Source organism: Miniopterus natalensis, chromosome 17 (assembly GCF_054644295.1).
Source record: "Miniopterus natalensis isolate mMinNat1 chromosome 17, mMinNat1.hap1, whole genome shotgun sequence".
Lineage (NCBI taxonomy): Eukaryota > Metazoa > Chordata > Mammalia > Chiroptera > Miniopteridae > Miniopterus > Miniopterus natalensis.
Window position 1 is genome coordinate 23,463,017 of NC_142097.1, and position 22,820 is coordinate 23,485,836.

Here is a 22,820-nt window from a genome sequence, read left to right on the forward strand (position 1 = left end):
ACTCCAGCCCCCAGCAGGACTGCGTCTTTTTCTGAGTCCAGGGCTGATGAGGTGGCACCTGCAAAGAAGGCTAAGCCCACTGTGCCACAAGGTAACTCCCAGCGGTTTTGGACCCTCCCTGTCCCCCTTCCCTTTCCAAACCTCACTGGACCAGTAGAGGTGATGGAAGGTGTTTGGGCTTTGCTGTGAGAGTGGGCATGATGCGTGGGATGGGAACAGACGTGACAATGTGCTGAGCCTTCCCAGTGGTCTCTCCTGGTGCTGAGGACCTGTGCTGCACCTGGGTCACCTCACTTCCCACTGTTTTCTCTTCCATCCCCTACTTCCCATGGGCAAGTGTGAGCTGGGCAGGGAGGTTGCCAAGGAGACAGGATTATAAAAGTTCTAGGAAGTGGGTAGGTCTCCCAGACTCTCTTCCTAAGTGGAGGGCAGAGCAAGCTCCCCTATAGTGGTTGTTCACACCCACCCCATCCTCTTGGGCCTCCAACAAAGATCCTCCTTTCCTGTGATCCTACTGTAAGAACATGCTCTGTCTACCAGCCCATCTGTACATTGCCTACTTTGTCTCTCCATCTTCTGATTTATTAAAGGTGTGATCCCTGCCAGCCAGCCAGCCAGCCCTTGCAACCAGCATTCAGTAACTAGCTTTTGGGCTGGTGTGGCCTGTGCACCCTCTTCCTGGTACAGACAGCATGCATAAGGCATTTTGTGAAATAGTGACACTGGCTCCAGACACTAGAGTTGGAAGCCACTGCCCTATAGTTCCCAAACCCACAGCACAAAATGATATATCCAACCCATGTCAGCCTAATCATCTTGTGCTTTGTAGGGACAAGGGATTGATGTAAAAGGCTGGAACCAGGCCAGCTATCCCTGGGGGAGATTCAGTGTTCAGCACATGCACCAAGCCTTCGTGTTCCTCCTGCCCTTCTCTCTGCCCCCTTTGGTACTTTGCTCTTTGTTGCTATCGCTCTGCTGATCACTGCTGTCTTCTCTTTTGCTGGCTTTACTTCTGTCTATTGCGGAATAGACTAGAGATGGTGAGGGCGTCAGCCCTGCCAGGCTTGTCCATGGGACCCTTCCCCGTTCCCACCCTCTCCCTCCAAAGCCTTGAGCCATCAGCAGGTCACTCAGTTGCCTTGGTCATTTTCTTTGACAGATTCAGTCCCAAGTCCAAGATCCCTGCAAGGTAGGACGCCCCTGCCCTGCCCAAATCTGCGTGTGGCTTGTTAGTGGGTTTCAGTCTTACCCTTTGCTTTGTTTCCCCCTCCCCATTGGGTTGTAGTGTTGTCTGGTATATTGTCCCTGCCTTGGTGTGGCCTGCCCCCAAATCCTAGTCCACTCTCCTCCCTTCCCACTCCTACTTAGTTCAGAACCCCCCTCAGTGCTCTCCTGGCCATGTGGCTGTCTCTGGCTCCAAACTAGGGGGTGAGGGTGTAGAGAGCCAGGCCCACATCCTTGGAGAGTGGAGTGGTGCTGAGGAGGGAGATTCCCACTGGGAAGGAGGGAGCCATCGAAACTGAAGGGGAAGTGGCAGAGCACAGTGGGTGAGGAAGGGAGCCATGAACTGCCCCAATTCTCATCAACATCTCATGATGGCTTCATTTCTGACTTTCCCCACCTTGGCCTCACCACTGCCGACTTTATCCCAGAGCTCCCAATACCAGGGACAAGTTCACATTTCTCTGGGGTTTGGGTGGAAGACGGGGTAGAGAAAGAGAGAGAAACCCAGAAAGGTGTACAGTAGATGGGAGTCTGGGCTTTGTCTGGTATGAGGTCACTGTTTAGGACAGACATTTTCACACACAGAACACACCGGTTCACCTGTTAAACCATCAGGGCTTTGTTTAACTTCTCTACATTAATAGTCTGGAAGATTTTACCCTGAGGAAGGGGAATCTTATGATGATATTTGACCCCTTTCATGCTCAGGGAAAGGGAAGGAATAACTAGGCAGGGTTGCTTATATCCCTCCAGAAAGGCCAGGAATGCAGCCCCTAGATGCATCGGGTAAGATCCATTGTTTTCTAAAAGACATGAACAGGCTGAGCCCTGTGCAGAGAGCAGGGGCCACTCTTTTCTCAGAGCTCTTCCACCCTAGGGGAGGAATTTATGCTTTCTATCAGTCACTAGCTATGCTGAGAAGTGAGAGGGGGAGAACAGATTGTACCAGGGGGGGTCCTCCCCTTAGTGGTTCTAGGGAGGGGCTCTTAGTCCTAGAGCAGGGTTTCTCCCTGGGACCTCCTTGCGGCTGGTGGGCTGAGGATTGCCCCCATTGGCTTTGGCTCCTCTGTACTCGAGGTGAGCACTGTGGTTCTGCCCCTTTCGTGCTGGAGGTGCAGGTGGGTTTGTAGAGATTCCAGGCTTTGTTCTGATTCCTGTAGCCTCTTGGATGGACAGGTGTGTGTATGTGCACATGGGTTCCCTGGAGGGTGGGGAGTGGCAGGGCTCATCTCCTCCTCACTTGCGCAATCAAGCTGTAATCCTGGCTCTGATGCTAGATGACCTAGGATCTCAGTCATTTGGCATCTCTGGACTTCAATTTCCTGGGACTGGGAAGTGAGAGTACTGGATTAGGTGGCTTCCCTTGTTCTGTGATCCCATGTCTCATCAGAACCCAGATGGGTCCAGTGACAGTAAATCCCGGGTATTTGCAACATCAGGAGCCTGTGTCATGAGAAGCTTACGGCTCTGATGGAAGAGGCGGGCGTATGGGGATAAGAATCCTATATGCCTTGGGAAAGTGAGCTCTTAAATTCACTTAATCAGGCCTTGAACTTGGTTAGCCAAGTCTGCATCAGTACAGTAGGTTAATTAATGCCAGATGCCACTGAGCTTGGTGCAGTTTTCCCCAGGACCTGAAAACCTCCCCTGAGGGCTACTTTCTTAGGACTTTCAGGGAAGGGAGAGTGAGGTCACCTGCCTGCAGGGTGGTAAAGGGGTCTTTCCCTCCAACGCTGAGGAGTCTACCTCAGTTATTTTTGTTCCTTTCTTTTCCCCTCACCCCTTTCCTGCTAGCCAGAGAACCCATCCAAGAGCATTGTTCTGAGCAGGAAAGAGCCACCTAGCGGAGGGAGGAGGGTGAGAGGAATAGCCAGCATGCTGCTCCCCGCCTCGCCTGGGCCAGGGCCTGGGCCAGGGCCAGAGCTGGAACCTCAGGTAGAGATTAGGCTGAGCAAACCTCTTCATTGGACCTACACCAACCTAGAATTGTGAGGATTCAAATCCTGACCTGAGGTGGTTTATGTCCCGGTTTTGAGGTGATAAGACTTGTTGGAGAGTTGTGTAACATCCTGCAGTCACCACAATTTTTCCAGTGACTTTAAAAATAATTTATCAAGTGCCCATTTTTATATAAGCAGGAGGCTGATTACATACGTGCCTTTCCTGTGAAATTGAGCAGGCCCTGTAGGAATTCTTTGCATTGGGAGTCCTTTCTCTGTTTGTTGCTGAACTGTTTACTAGCCAGGCAGGTCTTCTGAGCTCTTTTTACTTTCTGCAACCTCTTTCCAGAATAAATTGAGGCACCTCTTCCCCAAGTTCTCAGAATTCCATCCTCTTAATGGTCCTTTGTGGTTCTGATTAGCCACCCTCCTGGACTTGGGGCATGGAGGGGTCTGGCAGGTGGCCCCTACCCCTGCCCCTGCAGGTCTCACAGGGGTGTGTGTTCTGGGTGCACTCGCTGTGTCTTTGCCCACCAGGAAAGAGCACCACCCTCTTCAGCCGCCATACCAAGGCCATTGTGTGGGGTATGCAGACCAGGGCCGTGCAAGGCATGCTGGACTTTGACTACGTCTGCTCCCGAGACGAGCCCTCAGTGGCCGCCATGGTCTACCCTTTCACGTGAGTCATGCCACTGCAGGGAGGCTGCAGATGCTGCCAAGTGGAATTTCCTAATCTAATCTCCCTCACTAAGATTGAGCTGGGGGAGCAGCTAGATTCTCCTGTTCGCTGGGGAAGCGACTGCCCATCCCAGACTGGGGCGAACCATTCCTGGAGGGTCTTTTCCGGTAGATGGAAACCCTTTCCACCTTCTAGATGAAGCTGTTCCCCTTGACTTCCCCCTCCCCAACCCTGACAGGTTGTCCTGACCCCTTCTCCGCCTTTCTCACAGTGGGGATCACAAGCAGAAGTTTTACTGGGGTCACAAGGAGATCCTGATCCCTGTCTTCAAGAATATGGCTGATGCCATGAAGAAACACCCAGAGGTAGACGTGCTGATCAACTTCGCCTCTCTTCGCTCTGCCTATGACAGTACCGTTGAGACCATGAGTTATGCACAGGTAGATCACTGGGGCCTAGGGGAAGGAGGGGGTAGTAGGGACAGCTCCTGAATGGTGTCCATGCTCACCACCACCTGGGACAAAGGACTTGGACTCTAGACTGGCCAGTGTTGTGGATGAAAATGGTTGGAGTCACTTGATCTTCAGAAGGCAGGGTAGTAACCGAGGGCAGGTGGGCTGCTCACCTGGGCCAACAAAGAGTTAGTTCAGGGTTACCTGCCCCCACCAGATCCTCTCTCTGCTATCTAAGCCTGGCTGTAGAAACAGAATCAAAAGGACTTCCTTTCTTATAAAGTCATTACATATTATAGAAAAAATATAAATACTGATAAATAAAAGGAGAAAATAAATACTTCCAAGTCCCGTTCCCCAGAAACACAGCTGCTGTGTTTGGGTACACCCTTGTCCACACCTTTTCCTGGATTTGACCAAGTGGAATGATATTTTACAGGACTATTTTATAATCTGTTTTCTTCAGTTACTCTTTCCACAGCAATACATATTCATTGGTAGCCTCAGCTTTGCTTTGTCAAGTCTGGTAATGAGCATCTTAGAGTAACATTTGTATATATCCGTAATTATTTCCCCAGAGTAAATGACTAGAAGTCAAACTGCTGCATCAGAATGAACAGATTTTAAAGCTTTTGTTCCATCCTGCCCAGGTGCCCTCCAGAAAAGTTGTGCTGATGTAAACTCCCATCAGGAGTTTGAGAATGCGTGTTTCTCATTCCCTTGTCAACACTAAATGTTTGGATTTTAAAAACATATTTGACAAGTTAATAGGCATCCTATTTAATTTGCATACCTTTGGTTATTAAGTAAGATGAGCTTTTAAAAACATTTATTGGCCATTTTTAGTGTATGACTTGACCTCTCCCTTTTTTCTATTGAGTTGTCTGTCTTCTTTGTTACTGATTTGTAAGACCCCCTGATAGAATAAGATACTGATTCATTTGCTCAGAATTATTGTCTGACCCCAGATTGGCTTGGTTCAGTGTATGACTAGAGAAGATAAATTTGTTTGGATGTCTAGATGCAGCAAGAATGAAAGCACAGTTGGTAAAAATCAGCTAGGTTATTAGTCTAGATCAGAGATTGTCAAACTGCAGCTCAAGGGCCAAATCCAGCCCTCCACCTGTTCTTGTAAATAAAGTTTTATTGGAACATAGCTATGCCCATTCATTTATATATTAGCCATGGCTGTTTTCGTGCTACAAAGGCAAAGTTTAGTTACCACAGAAACCACATGATCAGCAAAGCCTAAAATACTATTTGGCTCTTTATAGAACAGTTTGCTGGCCCCCAGACTAGAATCAGAGATGGTTCTTGATCTTTCCCGCCCACCCCCCACTTCCTCTGGCTTTCTCCCCAGCCCACATTCTGATCCCAGTGTGGAAGCAGCTTGCTTCTGTCACATACTGGCCCTGACCTGTGAGGACAGAGAGTCAGAGACTCAGAGGGCACATTGGAGAAAGTCATAGATAGCTGCTTTATGAGGAGGTAGGGAACAGGTGTCTGAGTCTTGTGAATTTTTGGATGGTAGAGAATATTGCAGCTTTGACTGTAGCAGGTTTTTTAGAAACATTTGCTCCTGTTTGGTTACTGAATCACTGTGGTGTTAACTATGGAGATCAGTTTTGGGTGTCCACACCTCTCTTTTTGGGGGAGGATTGGCATGATCAGGATAGGAACAGAGACCTGTGGGGAGAAGCGGTGCATGCTATTAATATTACTTTGTCCTTAGAGCCTGGAAGGGGACATGGGAGGTGAGTTCATGGGAGGTTGCTGCCTCTTTGTCTCATCCGAGGCAAAAAGTTAATGGGGAAGGACTGTTCTCATCCTCCAGATCCGGACCATTGCCATTATAGCTGAAGGTATCCCTGAGGCCCTCACAAGGAAGCTGATCAAGAAGGCCGACCAGAAGGGTGTGACCATCATTGGACCTGCCACTGTGAGAGTCCCTTCCAGAAAGCCTTTTAAGTTCCAGGCTATCTTACAGAGTTCTGGGCCCTCAGGAAACTCACTTGTTGACTCTTCTGTCTTCCTCCTAAGTTGAAATGATTTAGGAAGTACCTTTTGAAAGTCGGTCTGTCCGTTTCCAGTTAATTTTTTAAAGGGCTCTCCAGTCCGTGCCACCTTTGTCGTTGCCAGGGGCTAATGAGAGGACTCTTGCTTTAAGTGCGTGCGCATACAGCCATCCTAGCCTTTGGTTATTCCTTTAAATGTAAACCAAGGACAGTCTACCCGGGGGCTTTATTTTTGACCTAAAGGTAAAGGCCTTCATAGAAGTAGAAATTGTTCTGTGAATGCTTTTTTGTTGTTTTTACTTAATTGTTACATTAAAGTTTATGTGAAGCTAAGACAAAGGGACCTTTTATCTTTAGGCAGTGGGTGTGTTTGAACAGAGGTACACACCTGTGTTATACCCCTTTACTGGGTGTGGTCGCTTTTCTAGAGCAAAGGAGGTGACTTAACCCTGAATATACCTATCAGTAGGAAGCCATGTTTTACAAATAAGGCTCACTTTTTTCCTGCATAACGTCTCTTGAGGAAGAGAAGAGATTCTTAAGCAGGAAACCCAATGTGCAGGTGTTAGCTCTCCTGGCCATTTCCTCACCAGTCTGGTCAGAGTGGGATGATGGGCCGGTAATACTGGGCTTGGTGATTCCTCAGCTCTGTGGTGAACCAGGAGCTCACCCTTCCTCCCTGACTGCTGTTTCTGCCCCTCCAGGTCGGAGGCATCAAGCCCGGGTGCTTTAAGATCGGGAATACAGGCGGGATGCTGGACAACATCCTGGCCTCCAAGCTGTACCGCCCAGGCAGCGTGGCCTATGTCTCTCGTTCTGGGGGCATGTCCAATGAGCTCAACAATATCATCTCTCGGACTACAGATGGCGTCTATGAGGGTGTGGCCATTGGCGGGGACAGGTGATCAGCTAGGGACTATGGGGACCTCTCATACTGCTCCCTGCTGCTGGGTTCCTGGCATATAGCAATGTTTCTTCTTTTTTTATCTTGTTTGTTTTTTGAGTTACAGTTGACATTTAATATTATCTTAGTTCCAGGTGGGAATGTTATCTTAAGTCCATAAAATGGGGCATCTCCACTTTTATGTTAGGACTAACATGAACATAAAAATCAGAAAACAGGGAAAGGTGTTTCAAAAGGGGTTTTGGTCTGCGAGGTAGTTCTATTTATTATCTGAGGTGGCCATTGGGAGGCAGCAGAGTGCTGTGGTTAGCAGGGCCAATACTAAAATCGGACCAAAGGGGTTCAAATCCCAGTTTCCCTGTTTACCAGAGGGGCATCCTAGACAGGTTACTTACTGCCTTGCCCACCCCCCAAGACCTTCATCACCCTTACATATTAGTGGGTAAAATGCTAGTGCCTACTTCATGGAATCAGTGGGAGGATTAAATGAGGTCATACTCTATAAAGTGGCTAACAAAGGGGCTGGCACTTAGTAAGTGCTCAGTAAGTGTTCATTGTAGCTAACTAGTGAAAGGAAAAACTATTGCTTTATTCTCTATTGTTGCGACACTCAGATTTCTAGCCACCAACCCAGAAGATCCAGTTCCCATATTTCAGGATTTTTGTGGCAGCTTCATCATGTAGGTATGATTGATTATTAACTCAGTCTCCATCCCCTCTCCCTTCTTTGGAGGATGGGGAGTGGGGCTGATAGTTCCAAGCTTCTAATCATGGCCTGGTCTTTTCGGGTGACCAGCCGCCATTCAGGAAGCTATGTAGGAGCCCACCAAGAATTGCCTCATTAGAACAGAAGATACTTCTATAACATGGGAACTTCCAAAGGATTTAGGAGCGTCTATCACCCCCATTACTCAGGAAATCAAAAGGTTTTAGGAGCCCAGTGTCAGGAACTGGGGTCAAAGATCAAACACTAGAACAAAAGATGCTCCTATCACTCCGGAGATCACAAGGATTGTAAGAGCTCTGTGTCGGGAACTAGGGGTAGAGTATAATGTATATATTGGCTCAGAACCAAAGGCTGTTGGGAGATGAGTCACCTTGTCAGTCTCCCTGACTCCCACTCGTCATTTCAGATGGAACACCTGGGTAAGGAAGGACTCCTGCCCAGTTCCTCGGGGGTCTGGCTAAACATTTATCCTCAGGGTTGCAGTCAGCTGAAGGGGGGCCTGAGACTGGCGGGGGCTCATCCAGGTGGCCGGCAAGGTGGCTCTTCTCTGTGGCCTCTCCGCAGGCTGCTTACTGTGCTGAGGACTTGGTGTGGGGCTTCCCTCAGAGGGAGCAATTCAAGAGAGAGCCAGAAAAGGCTATTATTTTTATAACCCAGCCTCGAGAATCAATATCGTAGAATCATTTTTGCCATGTTTTGTTCGTTAGAAACTAATCATTAAGTCCAGCCCATGTTCGAGAGGAGGGGGATGAGGTGCCACCTTTTTAAAAGAATTTGTGGCCATATTTTAAAACCACCACATGTGCTCTCCAGGTATCTCTTACCAGCAAGCGAACCTTCTGGGCTTATTAACTTCTCTTCCTTCCCTTTCCTTATGCTTCATTTACTCCCTCTCCCAATTAACCCCCATTACTCCTAAGGCATCTGTGGACCCTCCGTGGGTATCCAACACCCACAAAACACCAGTAGCGTTCTTCCCACACGTGCACACCTGAACACATACCTCCCTAAGCTGCCTCCTGATCCCATGTGCCCTCCCTGCTCTCACCAGGTACCCCGGCTCCACATTTATGGATCATGTGTTACGTTACCAGGACACTCCAGGAGTCAAAATGATTGTGGTTCTTGGAGAGGTGAGTTAAAGGAAAATCTTTTTAATTTTTCTGATTGCTAAAGTTATATATGATACCAGTTTTTTAAAAACTCATGCATTTTGGGCATATATAATTTAAGGTGACAGTCCCTGATAACCTCACTCCTTAGACTTTGGGGCCTAGGGGTTGTCACTTTTATCACTGCTGTATTTTTCCAGAAAAAAGAAGTTCTTGCCTCTTGTTTGCAGAAGACATTTTAGTGCCAATAAAGGAGAGGCTTTGCACTGCTAGCCACAGTATCTACCTGGTGGGCAGTGGATAGCTGGAGTAAAGAGTAAAATGTGTGATTTTTTTGGTTTTTTTTTTAAGTTTGGGAGAGTCCTATAATCCCATCCCATCCCCTGGTTTTGCCTCCGATAGATCTGGTCCTAAATCATCTTACCTGTAGGTTAGAAAGGAGGAGTCCCAGGGATTCACCTAGGATACTCACTGCCCCTTTACAGTTCTTCCCTGCAACTCTCAATCTTCCAGGCTGTTTGCACCAAGGCCATGTCCCCTCATTTTCTAGCCAAGTTGAGACTGGTTCCTGCCTGATTTGGGACAGATTTTCCTGCTACAGTGCTGCTCTTGGAGCAGTTCAGAATGGGTGCCTTCAACTCACAGGCTTTTTCTTGTTCCCTGTTCCTTGGCAGATAGGGGGCACTGAGGAGTACAAGATCTGCCAGGGCATCAAGGAGGGCCGCCTCACCAAGCCCGTGGTCTGCTGGTGCATCGGGACCTGTGCCACTATGTTCTCCTCTGAGGTATGGCAGGTTCAGATCACTCCTGGGTGGGGAGTCAGGAAGCCAAGAGATGGGGTCTTTGAGGTGAACTGTCTGGTAATCTTGTAAGCAGCTAGTGCCTTTGATACACATTCATTACTTGCTTGGTTACTGCAAGGTCTAGCCAGGGCCCTGCTCTCTAGGCGCTTAAATCCAGTTGGAGGAGACAAACTCATCAGTGGATTAAGGCGAGAATAAGTTTCAGAGTCCCTAACTGGAGTGGGAGCAACCTGCTGTCTGGAGGAGTTGAGAAGGCTTCATTGAGAAGTTGACTGAGCAGAAGGGAGGCTGGGGAGACAGAGGACCCATTCTTGGTGCAGAGTTGGGAAGGGGCACTGCGAGAAGTTCTGTGTGGGGAGAGGCCATAGGAGGAAAGGTTTGGCATGTGTGGTGTGATGTAATGTAAGTGAACATCCTGGCAGCATATAATAAGTTCAGCATATGATAGCAGGCTCTGAGTGTGAGGCCTTGTCCTCATGTTGTGTATATAAGAAGATAAAACCTGGCCTTCAAGGCTTCCTGCATCAGTGATAATCCCTGTGCTTAAACCCTCAGTTCTTCCTACCAGTAAGCCTGCATCACAATTTTTTCTCCCTAGAATGCTTGCCTCTTCCCTTCAGATTCCAGTCCACCTCAAAGTTGCAATATTTGTCCAGTTGTAGAGTACACTTCTCCTTTGAACCAGGAGTTCCATATCTACAAATTTCCCTTATGGGCATGCATGCAAAAATACTTCAGAGTATGTGTGCAAGGATTCACTGCAATGCTGTAATGGCAGAATATGGAAACAACCTCAGTGCTGGTCAAGAGGGCACTGGGTCATCATGTAATGTAGTGTGATCCCAGTCATATAACAAAAAGCTAGGCAGGCCAGAGAAGCATGAGGTGGGTTTTGATATATTGATATAGAAAAAGTTTAAGATTTGTTAAATCAAAAGAGAACAGAGTTCAGTAAGTATTTATGCTATCCATTTTGTATAAGTATTAGCTGTGTGTGTGTATTTTTTCAAGTAGATAAAATGGGAGTGTGTGAGTGGGTAATGGAATCCTGCCCATCCTTCAGGGGTGAGCTCTACTTTCACAGGCTTTAGAATCAGATCTCGATGGATCTTGTGGCATGGGCAAGTCATTTAGCTTCTCTGTACCTCAGTTCACTGAGCTGTAAAAGGAGTGATAGAGGATTGTTGTGTGGCTTAAATAAGAGGTAATTGTAAAGGTCTGGCACGTACAGGTCTTAGCAGCTATTCCTTTCCATTCTTCACTTTTTCCGTGAAGCTGTTTCTGACTTTCTTTCTTCTTGACCACTTTCTCCTCCACACTCCAACTACCAAACATAATTCCTCCCTCCCCCTCCACTGTTTCTCTAAACCAGCTTTGCATTGCTGCCCCCCGCCTCCTCGCCCCACTCTGCTGAGGACGCCTCCAAGAGGGCGAGCACCTTGCTTTTCTGTTTCTGGCTGGGCCCTCATCACCACCTCATGGGTAGGGAGGTCCTCAGGAGGTGTTTTGGTTTTGTTTTTTAATTAACTTTTTAAACTTTATGTAAAAGAGTGCAGTGACTACATAGCAAATGGGTGACGTTTGAATTCACATGACCTTCCAGAACTTTCCACCCTATAGAGGAGATTAGATAAATCTCTACTTGTTGGCACACTGAGACAGCTCCTTGGGAAAAACTGAATTAAGAACTGAGGAAAGGGAGTAGAGAGGGGGGCTGTTGGTAAGGTGGCATTTTTCAGGAGTATGTTCCACAAAACATTGGTCCTATAGCAGTGGTCCACAAAACAAATGAAATAAACAGAAAAGCAAAGGAACTTTTTAAACTATGAACATGCAATATAATCTATCTCCCTTTCAACATTCTTTGTTTTACTTTTAAGACATCTCTGAGTTAAAGAAACTTGTTTTAACGTCCTCAAACCCAGCATTTTCTAAGATCATTTGAATGCAGAATCTCTTCTTCCCATCCCATTCACTCATGCAGATTAAGACCTACAAAGAATGTATTGGAAACCCATGTTTTAAGGCATGTGTTGCTAACCACAGTAGCGGTTGCTAACCTTTTCAACACACTTAAGGCACCTTTTATTATATTTGGTGGTTAAGAGCACAATCAGAGGCCAAATTGCCTGGGTTCAAATGCCACCACATATTGCGTGTGTGACCTTGGGCAAGTTACTTTACTCCTCTGTGCTTCCACGGCCTCTTTTTTATAGAAAACAGCCATAGCTACTGAAAGATTAAATAAGCACAGCTCTTAGAGAAGTGCCTGGATATAGTAAATGTTATTTAAACAGGTTAGGTATGATTATGACCAACCCCGCTCTTCCCGCCTCCCCAAGTCAGGATTTGTACCAGAGGTTTCACTGAGTTCACTGATTTTCCTCATTGCTTCATCAGAGACTTTGGTTTTCTCTTCCCTCTCGCTTGCTCCCCACAATCAGTCATCTCTGTTCCATTGGATTTATATTTTACCTCAATGTGTGCTCAGGTGGAAGTCAGCCATTGCTCATTGGCTTCAAGTAATTGTTGCTCTGTGGGAATTTAGGCCTAGAGTGCAAAATCTGACTTTCAGAGAAGCTGGGAATTTGTGATTTTACAAGTAATTTTTTTTTTTTTAATATTGGTACTTATTTTACAAAAAGTGCAGGACAGTCAGATCATGTCTGTGAGCTCACTTCAGCCTCAGGTTGCCAGTTGGTAACTTCACTTCTCGCCTGTTGCTCAGAAATAATGCCTGTCCTGAGCACTGCCCAGGGGGAACCAAATGAAGAGTTTGGGAAGTTGGGCTGCCAGGCTTTGTATCCTGGCTTCAATACACACCAGCCGTGTGACCTTGAGTGTGAGCTCCTGACGCCTCAGTGCGCCAGTTTCCTTGTCTGTAAAATAAGTCCTCCATCATACCTGTTCAGTGGACCTGCTTGGGGCACAAGGAAGTGGTTTATGAAGATTGTTTAGCAGGGTCCAGCCTGTAATGAGTGCTGACATTTCCCAGGAGCCTTTGTTCCCTCTTGGGGGATTAACAAGTCCAGTCATGTGGCTCTCCTTTGCCTACCAGGTGCAATTTGGCCACGCAGGAGCTTGTGCCAACCAGGCGTCTGAAACTGCAGTAGCCAAGAACCAGGCTTTGAAGGAGGCAGGAGTGTTTGTGCCCCGGAGCTTCGATGAACTTGGAGAAATCATTCAGTAAGTGAACCTTGGGTAGGATGTCAGCTGCCCTCTCCCTTTCCAAATGCCTCCTGAGGTCAACAGCCTCTCTAACAGGGAGGTGTCTGATATTCCTGGTCTGTCTCAGCAGCTGCATGGAGAGACCAAAATCCTTTTTCTCTCTGGCTGTTTGTTTGTTTGTTTGTTTGCTTGTAGAAGCAGCAGTTACAGTCCATCCAGGCTAGTATTAAACAAAACATGTTCAGTTTCTTAACCTTCTTACTTGGCTGGCCATAAATGAGAGATGAGCATAGAAACATTTGGAAAGTATCACCCTAATTGACGGATAAAGAGTTGTTGATATGCTGTTGTCTTTTCCCGTTCTTCCTCTCTGTCCTTACCTGGTCTCCAGATTCAGCTTTCTATAAAGCCCCATTCAGACGTGGTAGGAGAGTCTTTGCCAGAACCTGTTTCATTTAGTTCTTGGGAATCTAACTTATAAGAGTAAGTCACTGACAGGAAGGGGGTACAGAGAAGGAAAACCTAAAGTGTTTGGATTAGATGGCAGAGTGTTCTTGGGATGACTTAGAAAAGCCCAGAAGAAAATCCACATGGGTGTCTTTTTCCTGCCCTTTCCCTGCCTCCCAGGTCTGTGTACGATGATCTTGTGACCAAAGGGGTCATTGTACCTGCTCAGGAGGTGCCTCCCCCGACGGTGCCAATGGACTACTCCTGGGCCAGGGTAGGTACTGTGTATGTCCCCTACAGTGTGGGCAAGGGAGATTTGGGGTCTGAGGTGGTGGGCTTTGAGGTGATTTGTCTTGAATCCTTGGAAACAAAGCCTGCCCTAGTAGTTAGAGCAACCATGTGATCACTGCTCTGGGTTCCAAACCACTCCTCCTAAGGGAGGCTTCTCCAAGGGCTAAGGAAAAACCGGTTAGACTCTTGGATTCCATCTCCTCCCTGTGTGCTGGAGCTTGTGAGGTGGCCCCTTCTGACCAATGGGTAAAACAAATTCAGGGCAGCAGAGGGCAGCGGGTATCTCCCACGGCTGGGTGGCATGACCTGAAAATGGGCTGGGGCAGACAGTGTCCCCTAGAGTTGTTTGTATTTCTTAAGAGATTTCAGGGTGAAGTAAAGTGTCTACCTTCTTGTCTAAGGGGCATAAAGGGCTCATTTTCTTGATATATAAAAACTCTTAGAAATCAATTTTTAAAAGACCCAATTAGAAAAATAGGTAGGAAAGGGCCTTTCAAGAGTAAAAAGTGCTCAACCTCACTCATAAAAGGAACCAAAGTGACCTGGCTGGTGCACTGAAGGATCATGGGTTTGATTCCCAGTCAAGGGCACGTGCCTGGTTTGCAGGAGGCAACCAATCGATGTGTCTCTCTTACATTGATGTTTCTTTCTCCCCCCCTTCCTTCCACTCTCTCTAAAAATCATGGAAAAAATATCCTTGGGTGAAGATTAACCAAAAAAAAAAAAAAAAGAACCAAAGTGAAAACTGGGATAACACCCTGGCTGAGTGGCTCAGGTGGTTGGAGTTTCGTCCCATACACTAAAAGGCTGCGGGCTCACTTCCTAGTCTGAGCACATACCTAGGTTGCGGGCTTAATCCTCGGTTGGGGCACATACAGGAGGCACCTGATCGATGTCTCTCTCACGTCTATGTTTCTCTCCCTTCCTCTCTCTCTAAAATCAATGAAAACATTCTTGGGTGAGGATTCAAAAAACAAAACAAGCCCTGGCTGGTTTGGCTCAGTGGTTAGAGCATCAGCGTACAGACTGGAGTTTCCGGAGTTCAGTTCCGGCCAGGGGCATGTACCTTGGTTGCAGGCTCCATCCCCAGCCCTGGTTGGGGTGCATGTGGGAGGCAACCGGTTGTTGTATCTCTCCCACATTGATGTTTCTCTCTCCTCCCACTCCACTTTCTCTGAAAAACAATGGAAAAATACCCTTGGGTGCGGATTAAAAAAAATAACAGAACTGTGACACCAGTTTTTCCCTATTAGGCCAGCAAAGATAAAAATTCTTTGGTAATATGCTGTGTTTGAATGGGTGTGAGGAAACATGCATTCATTTGTGGTTGGTAGGAGTGGAAATTGACACAGCCTTTCTGAAAGGCAGTTGGGTAATATGAATCAAATTTAAAAGTGCTCATACCTTGTGGCCCAGGGAGTCCATGTCTAGAGAACTATTTCAGAGAAATGCTTACATATACAAACAAAAAACATGTTTGAGAATGTTTTTCTAGTTGATAGTTATTAGTGAAGGAATAGCTAAGTGGTGGTATTGTCATATGATGGGATACTATACAGCAGGTAAGGGAATGAACTGGATCTGTGTGTGTACCGACATTTATAGAGCTCAAGTTCATTGAGTAAACACATTACAGGACAGTATATCTACTGTGATTATAAAAACTGTGCACACAAAATGGTGTTGTATATTCTCCGTGTGTTTTTGTGTGCATGTAAATAAAAGTAGAGAAAGAAAGGCCCAGAAAGATGTCCACTAAACTAACACACACTAAGGAAGAAAACTGAGATGAGGTGGAGGCCAAAGGTCACATAACTTGATCTGTTCTGTTTTAAATTTTTAAAAAGGAGAATGTACTCATGTAATTAAACTTAAGTTAAAAGCATTTTTTAATTAAAGTTCATAGGGGATGATTGAAGAAATGGGCTTGGAGAATATTGGCTGATGATACCCATGTGCCCCACCTCAGGAAATAGGAAATTCAGGAGCTCATACCCATCCCCTGGGTAAAAGACATCCACAGCCATGTGCCTCATTACATTTTGGTGGGGGGTTGGCAGCTCTGTGTTAAGTGTTTAAATGTTTTTCCTTTGGATTCACTTTTCCATTTCATTTTGTAGCCAGGCCACTGTTATTGAGCCACTATAAGGTTCATTTCCTCTGCTGAACATGAGGAATGATTCTCCTTTGTGAGGTCAGAGTGAACTGATGGATGTAAATGGCTTAGCGCACTGCCTGGCCCTGCACATGCTCAGTAAAGAACAGAATACTGCTCAGGCTAAGCAGGTGCCATGGGCCTGGCACTCCTGTTTTTACCCATGAAAGAATCCAGTAAAAGGGCTTTTGTACTTCTTTCTCGGGAGGAGTTTGTCTGTCAGGCTGGGTGGAGATGTGCAAGTGATGCTCCAAGCCTAGGCCTGAACCCGACGTGGTAGAAGCTGTTATCGAATACATGGCCACCAGGATTTTTAAGACATTCCTGGGACACTGGTTCTGAGCGCACAGATGGTGGGGCAGTCCAGGAAAAGTTTCTGTGGTTACCATAGCGCTGCTTGCCTCTGCCCCTGTCTCTGCTCAGGAGCTGGGCTTGATCCGCAAACCTGCCTCATTCATGACCAGCATCTGCGATGAGCGGGGACAAGAGCTCATCTATGCGGGCATGCCCATCACTGAGGTCTTCAAGGAAGAGATGGGCATCGGTGGAGTCCTCGGCCTCCTTTGGTTCCAGAGAAGGTGAGGCGTGGAATGCACAAATTGGTACGGCCCTGCAAGCTGGAGTTAATGATTTTCCCCTGATGGAAACGCAAATGGGCAGCCTTTCAGAGTAGTCCAGGGTCAGTCTTTATGGCCACAAATCAATTGTAAGGCTAGAGGAAAGAAATACAGGCTGCTCCTATGTCTTCCAAAGACAGAAAGGCCAATCTAAACCAAGACAAGTAGAAAGCATCACTTAATCAGGAATCTTGGATCAGCTCCGTTCCCTTGGGAACTTATAAAGACATGAGATGGAGTAAATGCAGGCCTCTTGAGAGAAAGATGAGGTTTAGCAGGGGAGATCTGGATGGATCTGGTAGCTTAAAGAGTGCAGGGCTGGTAGAGTTGCCGAATAGACATAGAGTACCTTGTATCATCAACCTGAATATGAGGTTTTCTCAGCAACTCCCAAACTTAGCCCTCCCCTGGGATTGACAGCTAGGCAAGGGGGACAGTGAGTACATGATTCACAGTGAGTACATGATCCACACCCCTGGCTTGGTGTGGGCCTGGGCAGAAGGCTAAGCCAAAGTCTTGGTTTGTCATGCCGTCACCTGCAGAAAGGTGGGTCTTGGTCCTGCTTTGGACCCTTCCTGGAAAATGTGCATGGGTTTTAATACTTGAGCATGTTTCACTCCACTCTTGCATCCCCGTATCTCCAGACTATATTCTTAATCACAGTTGGTAGGATGAACACTAGAGGTCTAGGGCCTCCTATACTGTGAAAGGGATGGGGACCTCACCTCCTCTCTGTCTGGTCCATGGAAGGTAGCCACAAATACAGGCCAAATCTTGTTATAGCAGCTCATGCTGAAAACTGACTAAAGAAGAGATTTCAAACCTTGGTTGCTATTTAAAAGCAGTATTTGTTATCAGCATAGTTCAGAGCTGCTTAAGAATCTAGAGGTTGCCCGGTTGGCATGGCTCAGTGGTTGAACATTGATCCATGAACTAGGAGATCATGGTTCGATTCCCAGTCAGGGCACATGCCTGGGTTGTGGGCCCTATCCCCCAGTAAGGAGCATGCAGGAGGCAGATCAGTGATTCTCTCACATCTCATTGATGTAAAAAAAAAAAAGAATCTTGAAGTTTTGCCTGGAGTTGTATGATAGTATCTGACCTGGACTGGCAGATTGCTGCCTTTCTTGAATTTGAGTGACTTGTTTAGGGAGATGGGAGAGAGGAGCATGGCCTTGTCAGTGTAACTCCTGTTCGGCAGCTCACCCTTGTTTCTATCCTCCTTTTCCTGTCCCTTTACTTGCCCTTCTCTAGGTTGCCCAAGTACTCCTGCCAGTTCATTGAGATGTGCCTGATGGTGACAGCTGATCACGGGCCAGCCGTGTCTGGGGCTCATAATACCATCATCTGTGCTCGGGCTGGGAAGGACCTGGTCTCCAGCCTCACCTCGGGGCTGCTCACTATTGTGAGTATTGTCACCCTGGGAGGTGCACAGCTGGGACACTGGGCTTTGGCCCCATGCAGCTTGGCTACAGCAGGGTCCTAGGAGGAGCCCTGGAGGATAAAAACCTGCGCTGGCGTTGTTCATGGCATGCCACATTGGTTTGCAAAATTGAAGGAGACTCACAGTTCAGGGCAACATGGGCTTGTTTCTCCTATAGGGGGACCGGTTTGGAGGTGCCCTGGATGCAGCGGCCAAGATGTTCAGCAAAGCCTTTGATAGTGGCATTATCCCCATGGAGTTTGTGAACAAGATGAAGAAGGAAGGAAAACTGATCATGGGCATCGGTCACCGAGTGAAGTCGGTAAGCTGTTCTTCTTAAGGGACTGGATCTATAGGGTGAATGGGGACAAAAGAGCATCAGTTTAATTGAGAACACCCAGGCTCTTGACTCTAACATGCAAAGCTTTGGATGTGTTGACAGATGCCAACATTGTAATACAGGTTGCTTTTAAACAGTTTTTATTGTGTTCAGTTGTGTGAAAATATGATGAGCTGGAGACTCATCCTACTAACCTTATAGGAGAAAGGACTGAGGTCAGAGTTAAAGGAACGTATCAGTCACCTGAGGCTAGCTGCATGCTACAGTAACACAGAACTCCAAAAATCTCTGTGGCTTGCAACAGCAAAGGTTTATTCACCCTACACCCACTGCTCGTTGTCTCCTGCTCTGTTCTCTGTCATTGACACTGAAGAAGCAGCCCCTATCTGGGAAAACAGTCATGGTAGAATCATGTGAAAGCTCTTGGAGCTTCTGCTTGGTACAGCTCACTGACTAGAATTTCATTGGCCAGTGAAAGTCACATGGTTACATCTGACATCAGTGGGGCAGGAAAAGCAATATCAGGGCAAGCCTGATTGGTAGAGGCCAGGGAGTAAATATTTTAAATAGTTAATAGAGTCTCCCACAGGGCAGGTAGTCTTCTCTGTGTCCTGATAGTGAGCTGTATTTAGAAATAAAAGGAAACTCATATAGCTTAGTTGGTTGGAGCATTGTCCTGTACACCGAAAGGTTGAAGGTTTGATTCCTGGTCAAGGCACATACCTAGGTTTCTGGCTCCATCCCCAGTTGGGGTGCATACAGGAAGGCAACCAATCGATGTTTCTCTCTCTGTCCCTCCTCCTCTCTAAAATTAATAAGCATGTTCTCAGGTAAGGATGAAAAAAGTAATAAATAAAAAGAAATCAAAGGGAAAGAGAAGAGGTAGTTGCAGGTGCTCAGGGCCTTACAGGGACAGATCTTTATAGCTCCCTTTGCCTTGGGGTCCTTGGCTCTGTAGCTCTAGAAACCTCATCTAGTCAGTCACTCTACTGGTCGAGACGGGCCTTATGACTCACATTCATACTGGGGTCCTTTACTCGGTGAGCTTTGCAGCCCTTTTCTTAACACTTACGTGTCATAATCTGGGCTACATGGAATCATGATATGGATCTGGTCCCTAGAACACACCTGTATGTGAAATGTATAGTGCGTCTCCTTGCGACATGAGCATGAACGTATTTCTCAATAGCAGTGTTAGTGTGGGTTCCTCTGTAACCTTGAGTCACTTTCTAGATAAACAACCCAGACATGCGAGTGCAGATCCTCAAAGATTATGTCAAACAGCACTTCCCTGCCACCCCCCTGCTCGACTATGCGCTGGAAGTAGAAAAGATTACCACCTCGAAGGTAAAAAAGAAAATGTCCCTAACTCCTGAATTACAGTTTTGGGTGAATTTCTTGGGGGAAATGAGATAACCAAGTTATCTTTTGATTATGTAGCTAAAATTAAACCTGGTTTTCTGAAAAATTTTATTTCTGTTGCATAACTAAATTCAGTAGACATGTACTAAATGTCAACTAGGTGTCAGGCCCTTGGCTAGACAGTGGGGATTAAACTCAATAAGACAGTCTCTTCTAACCAAGTGGGATGTTTTGGTAGGAGGTTTTTAAATGGTGATCAGAATGCACAGTATAGTAGTAGTAGTAGTAGTAGTAAAAATTACAAGGGAAAAATGAGAAATGATAAATGCTTTGAATATTTTGCTTTCCCAGACAGAATGCACAGTATAGTAGTAGTAGTAGTAGTAAAAATTACAAGGGAAAAATGAGAAATAATGATAAATGCTTTGAATATTTTGCTTTCCCAGAAACCAAATCTTATCCTGAATGTAGATGGCTTCATCGGTGTTGCATTTGTAGACATGCTTAGAAACTGTGGGTCCTTCACTCGGTGAGCTTTGCAGCCCTTTCCTTCTTCATAATGTTCATTGATTTTTATTGTTGTCCCCTCCCAACTCTGAAAGCAATGCATGCTCATTACAGAGAATTTAGAAAATATGGTGAGGTATAAAAAAACAAAAATTGCCTCTACTTCTACCACCCATAGCACCCCTCTTTACCACTTTAAATCAAAGAGAGCTAGCTTCTCACTCCTGGGCAGAGGTTGTACTCTCTGTGGGGAGGAGGGCCGTCATGTGAGCCATTTTAAAACTACATGTTGAGCCCTGGCCAGTGTGGCTCAGTGGGTTCTGGCGTCGTCCAGTACACCAAAGGGTTATTTTTCAATTCCCGGTCAGGTTGCATACCTAGGTGACGGTTTCAATCCCTGGTTGGGGCACATAGGGGAGGCAAGCAGTTGGCGGTTCTCTCTTTTGCTCCCTCTCTCTCTAAAATCGGTGGAAACATATCCTTGGGTGAGGATTAAAAATGAAACAGAAAAACAACATGTTGATTGTGTGTTACAGGGAAGAATCTGATGAATATATTGACATTGGAGCCCTCAATGGCATCTTTGTGCTGGGAAGGAGTATGGGCTTCATTGGTGAGTTAGTTGTTATTGTTTTAAGAGTTTTTTAGGTGTGTTTTTTTACCCCATGGTTCAGCTACACCACTTAACCCAAGTGGTGAGTTTCTACAAGATGTCACACTGACTTAATTGCTGTTCCTAATCCTTCCTTCCTTATTTTCACTTCCCCCTTATCTTTATTTCTTTATCTTGGAAATGACTTCCATTGCAAACCCAGCAAAATATAATTAAATTCAACCAGTTAACCTTTTTTACCAAGCCTGACATCTACCTATGGAATGGATCTGAATTTACTTCCCCATTTCTTTGTATCTGCCTTTTTGTAGTAGATAGATTTCCCTTCCTTATCCTTTCTCCTTCACAAACTTTAACAAGTTTACCAACTCTTAAAAAAATGCATTTTAGGACACTATCTTGATCAGAAGAGGCTGAAGCAGGGGCTGTATCGTCACCCGTGGGATGATATTTCATATGTTCTTCCAGAACACATGAGCATGTAACTGAGCCAGGAACCCTGTTACAGTAAAGTGAAGACAACTCCTACCCTGGGAAATAGCGTGCAGACAGCTGGCACTGGAGCTTGCTATAGGATGGGCCTGAAATGTAAACAGCCATGGGTGTACAGGCACTGAAGACCAACACCCATAGGCTAACACTGTTCAGTCCATACAAAGAAGCTTAATATTTTTTTTATAAGCATAGAAATAAAAACAAAGCCAATATTTGTGACATTTGCTCTGCTACCTGCTGTATTTATTACATAAAAGCATTTAAGCACTGTCAGGATAGTGTTTTTCCTCATTGTAGGGCTTTCTGATGTTGCTTTCTTTTTTCGATTAGTTAAAAAAATTTTTTTTCCCCTTGGAGGAAGGGGTTGAAACTTTTAAGACCTCAAGATACTATACATTTAAAGCACCCCTAATGTCTTGTGTTTCCACTTCTCCTTTTTCCTGCTCATGTAACATAAAGAGCATTGTATTAATCTGATCTTTTAAGGATCTTTTTGTGTGTTCTGTGTTAAGGGTTTGTTTGGTATCTCACTGAAACGTTCCATGTTGCAGACCAAAGTCTGCTTATGTCAGGGGGTTGAGACCATTGCATCCTTAGCCATTGTCCCAAAATATGTGTAGTAGTAATTTAAAATGCAAAGTTGTAACATACATATGTTTAAAATGGAAACTCAAAACAAACTGTGAAATGTCTGTGTCTTTTCTCTGTATTTATGCAACTGACTTGTCTGTCTTTTACTGAAGTGTGGGTCCAAGGACTCCTCTCCAGCCAGTCTGCATTGTAATCCACAAAGATTCTGGGCAGCTGCCACCTCAGTCTCTTCTCCATATTATTGTAGTTTGGTTTGAATAAACTATATAGTAACAATGAATACCTACTGCTGTCTCGTGTCATCCATGTCCTTTCATCTGTACTTTCTAATAATTTTACTACCTGTAGTTTTAAAATGTTAATCTACCTCTTTTTGGTGGTTTTTGTTTTTTTTAAAAAGGAGTTAAAACACTATTTCCAGCCCAGCTGGGCATCGCTCAGCAGTTGAGCATGGACCTGGGATCCAGGCGATTGGGGTTCGATTCCCGGTCAGGGCACATGCCCGTAGGAGGGGGCCAATCAGTGACTCATCATTGATGTTTCTCTCTCCCTCTCTCTCCCTCCCCCCCCCTTTCCTCTCTCTGAAATCAATGAAGATATATTAAAAAAAACAACACATAGATCTTTCTCTTTAAAAAAAAACAAAAAAATACTATTTCCAAAACCAAAACACCCACCCCTAAATCTGTACTTTCCTCTTTCTCAGTGAATGAGAACCAAAGCTCTACCCATCCAGATACACAAGCCAACATTTTGGGAGTCATCCTTCTCTATCTGGTTGACAAGTCCTGTCAATTTATCCTTATTTAGGTGTAACCGACATATTAGTTTTACCTGTACAACATAATAATTTGGTATTTGTATACTCTGCAAAATAATCACAACAGCTCTAGTTACCAGTTTACCCTTTAATTATCCCTCTGATGGATCCATATCTACTATGCTCCCTTGTGCC

At 45.8% G+C, this 22,820-nt stretch overlaps 1 protein-coding gene across 2 annotated transcripts in view; it reads left to right on the top strand.

Moving 5' to 3' along the window:
- ACLY (ATP citrate lyase) overlaps nucleotides 1-22,145 on the top strand; it is a 35,453-nt gene extending 13,308 nt beyond the window's left edge. Inside the window, exons 12-28 of one of the 2 annotated variants that reach the window (XM_016215083.2) lie at nucleotides 1-91; nucleotides 1,160-1,189; nucleotides 3,702-3,843; nucleotides 4,115-4,283; nucleotides 6,130-6,234; nucleotides 7,015-7,211; nucleotides 8,993-9,074; nucleotides 9,728-9,838; nucleotides 12,915-13,042; nucleotides 13,652-13,745; nucleotides 16,341-16,495; nucleotides 17,789-17,939; nucleotides 18,136-18,279; nucleotides 19,531-19,644; nucleotides 20,106-20,188; nucleotides 20,703-20,779; nucleotides 21,170-22,145. In XM_016215083.2, the coding sequence (XP_016070569.1) occupies nucleotides 1-91; nucleotides 1,160-1,189; nucleotides 3,702-3,843; nucleotides 4,115-4,283; nucleotides 6,130-6,234; nucleotides 7,015-7,211; nucleotides 8,993-9,074; nucleotides 9,728-9,838; nucleotides 12,915-13,042; nucleotides 13,652-13,745; nucleotides 16,341-16,495; nucleotides 17,789-17,939; nucleotides 18,136-18,279; nucleotides 19,531-19,644; nucleotides 20,106-20,188; nucleotides 20,703-20,779; nucleotides 21,170-21,264 (1,968 nt within the window). In that variant the 3' untranslated portion in view covers nucleotides 21,265-22,145. The remainder of the gene's footprint in view (nucleotides 92-1,159; nucleotides 1,190-3,701; nucleotides 3,844-4,114; nucleotides 4,284-6,129; nucleotides 6,235-7,014; nucleotides 7,212-8,992; nucleotides 9,075-9,727; nucleotides 9,839-12,914; nucleotides 13,043-13,651; nucleotides 13,746-16,340; nucleotides 16,496-17,788; nucleotides 17,940-18,135; nucleotides 18,280-19,530; nucleotides 19,645-20,105; nucleotides 20,189-20,702; nucleotides 20,780-21,169) is intronic. The other variant, XM_016215084.2, reaches the window with a different exon arrangement.
- The last annotated feature ends 675 nt before the right edge of the window (nucleotides 22,146-22,820 follow it).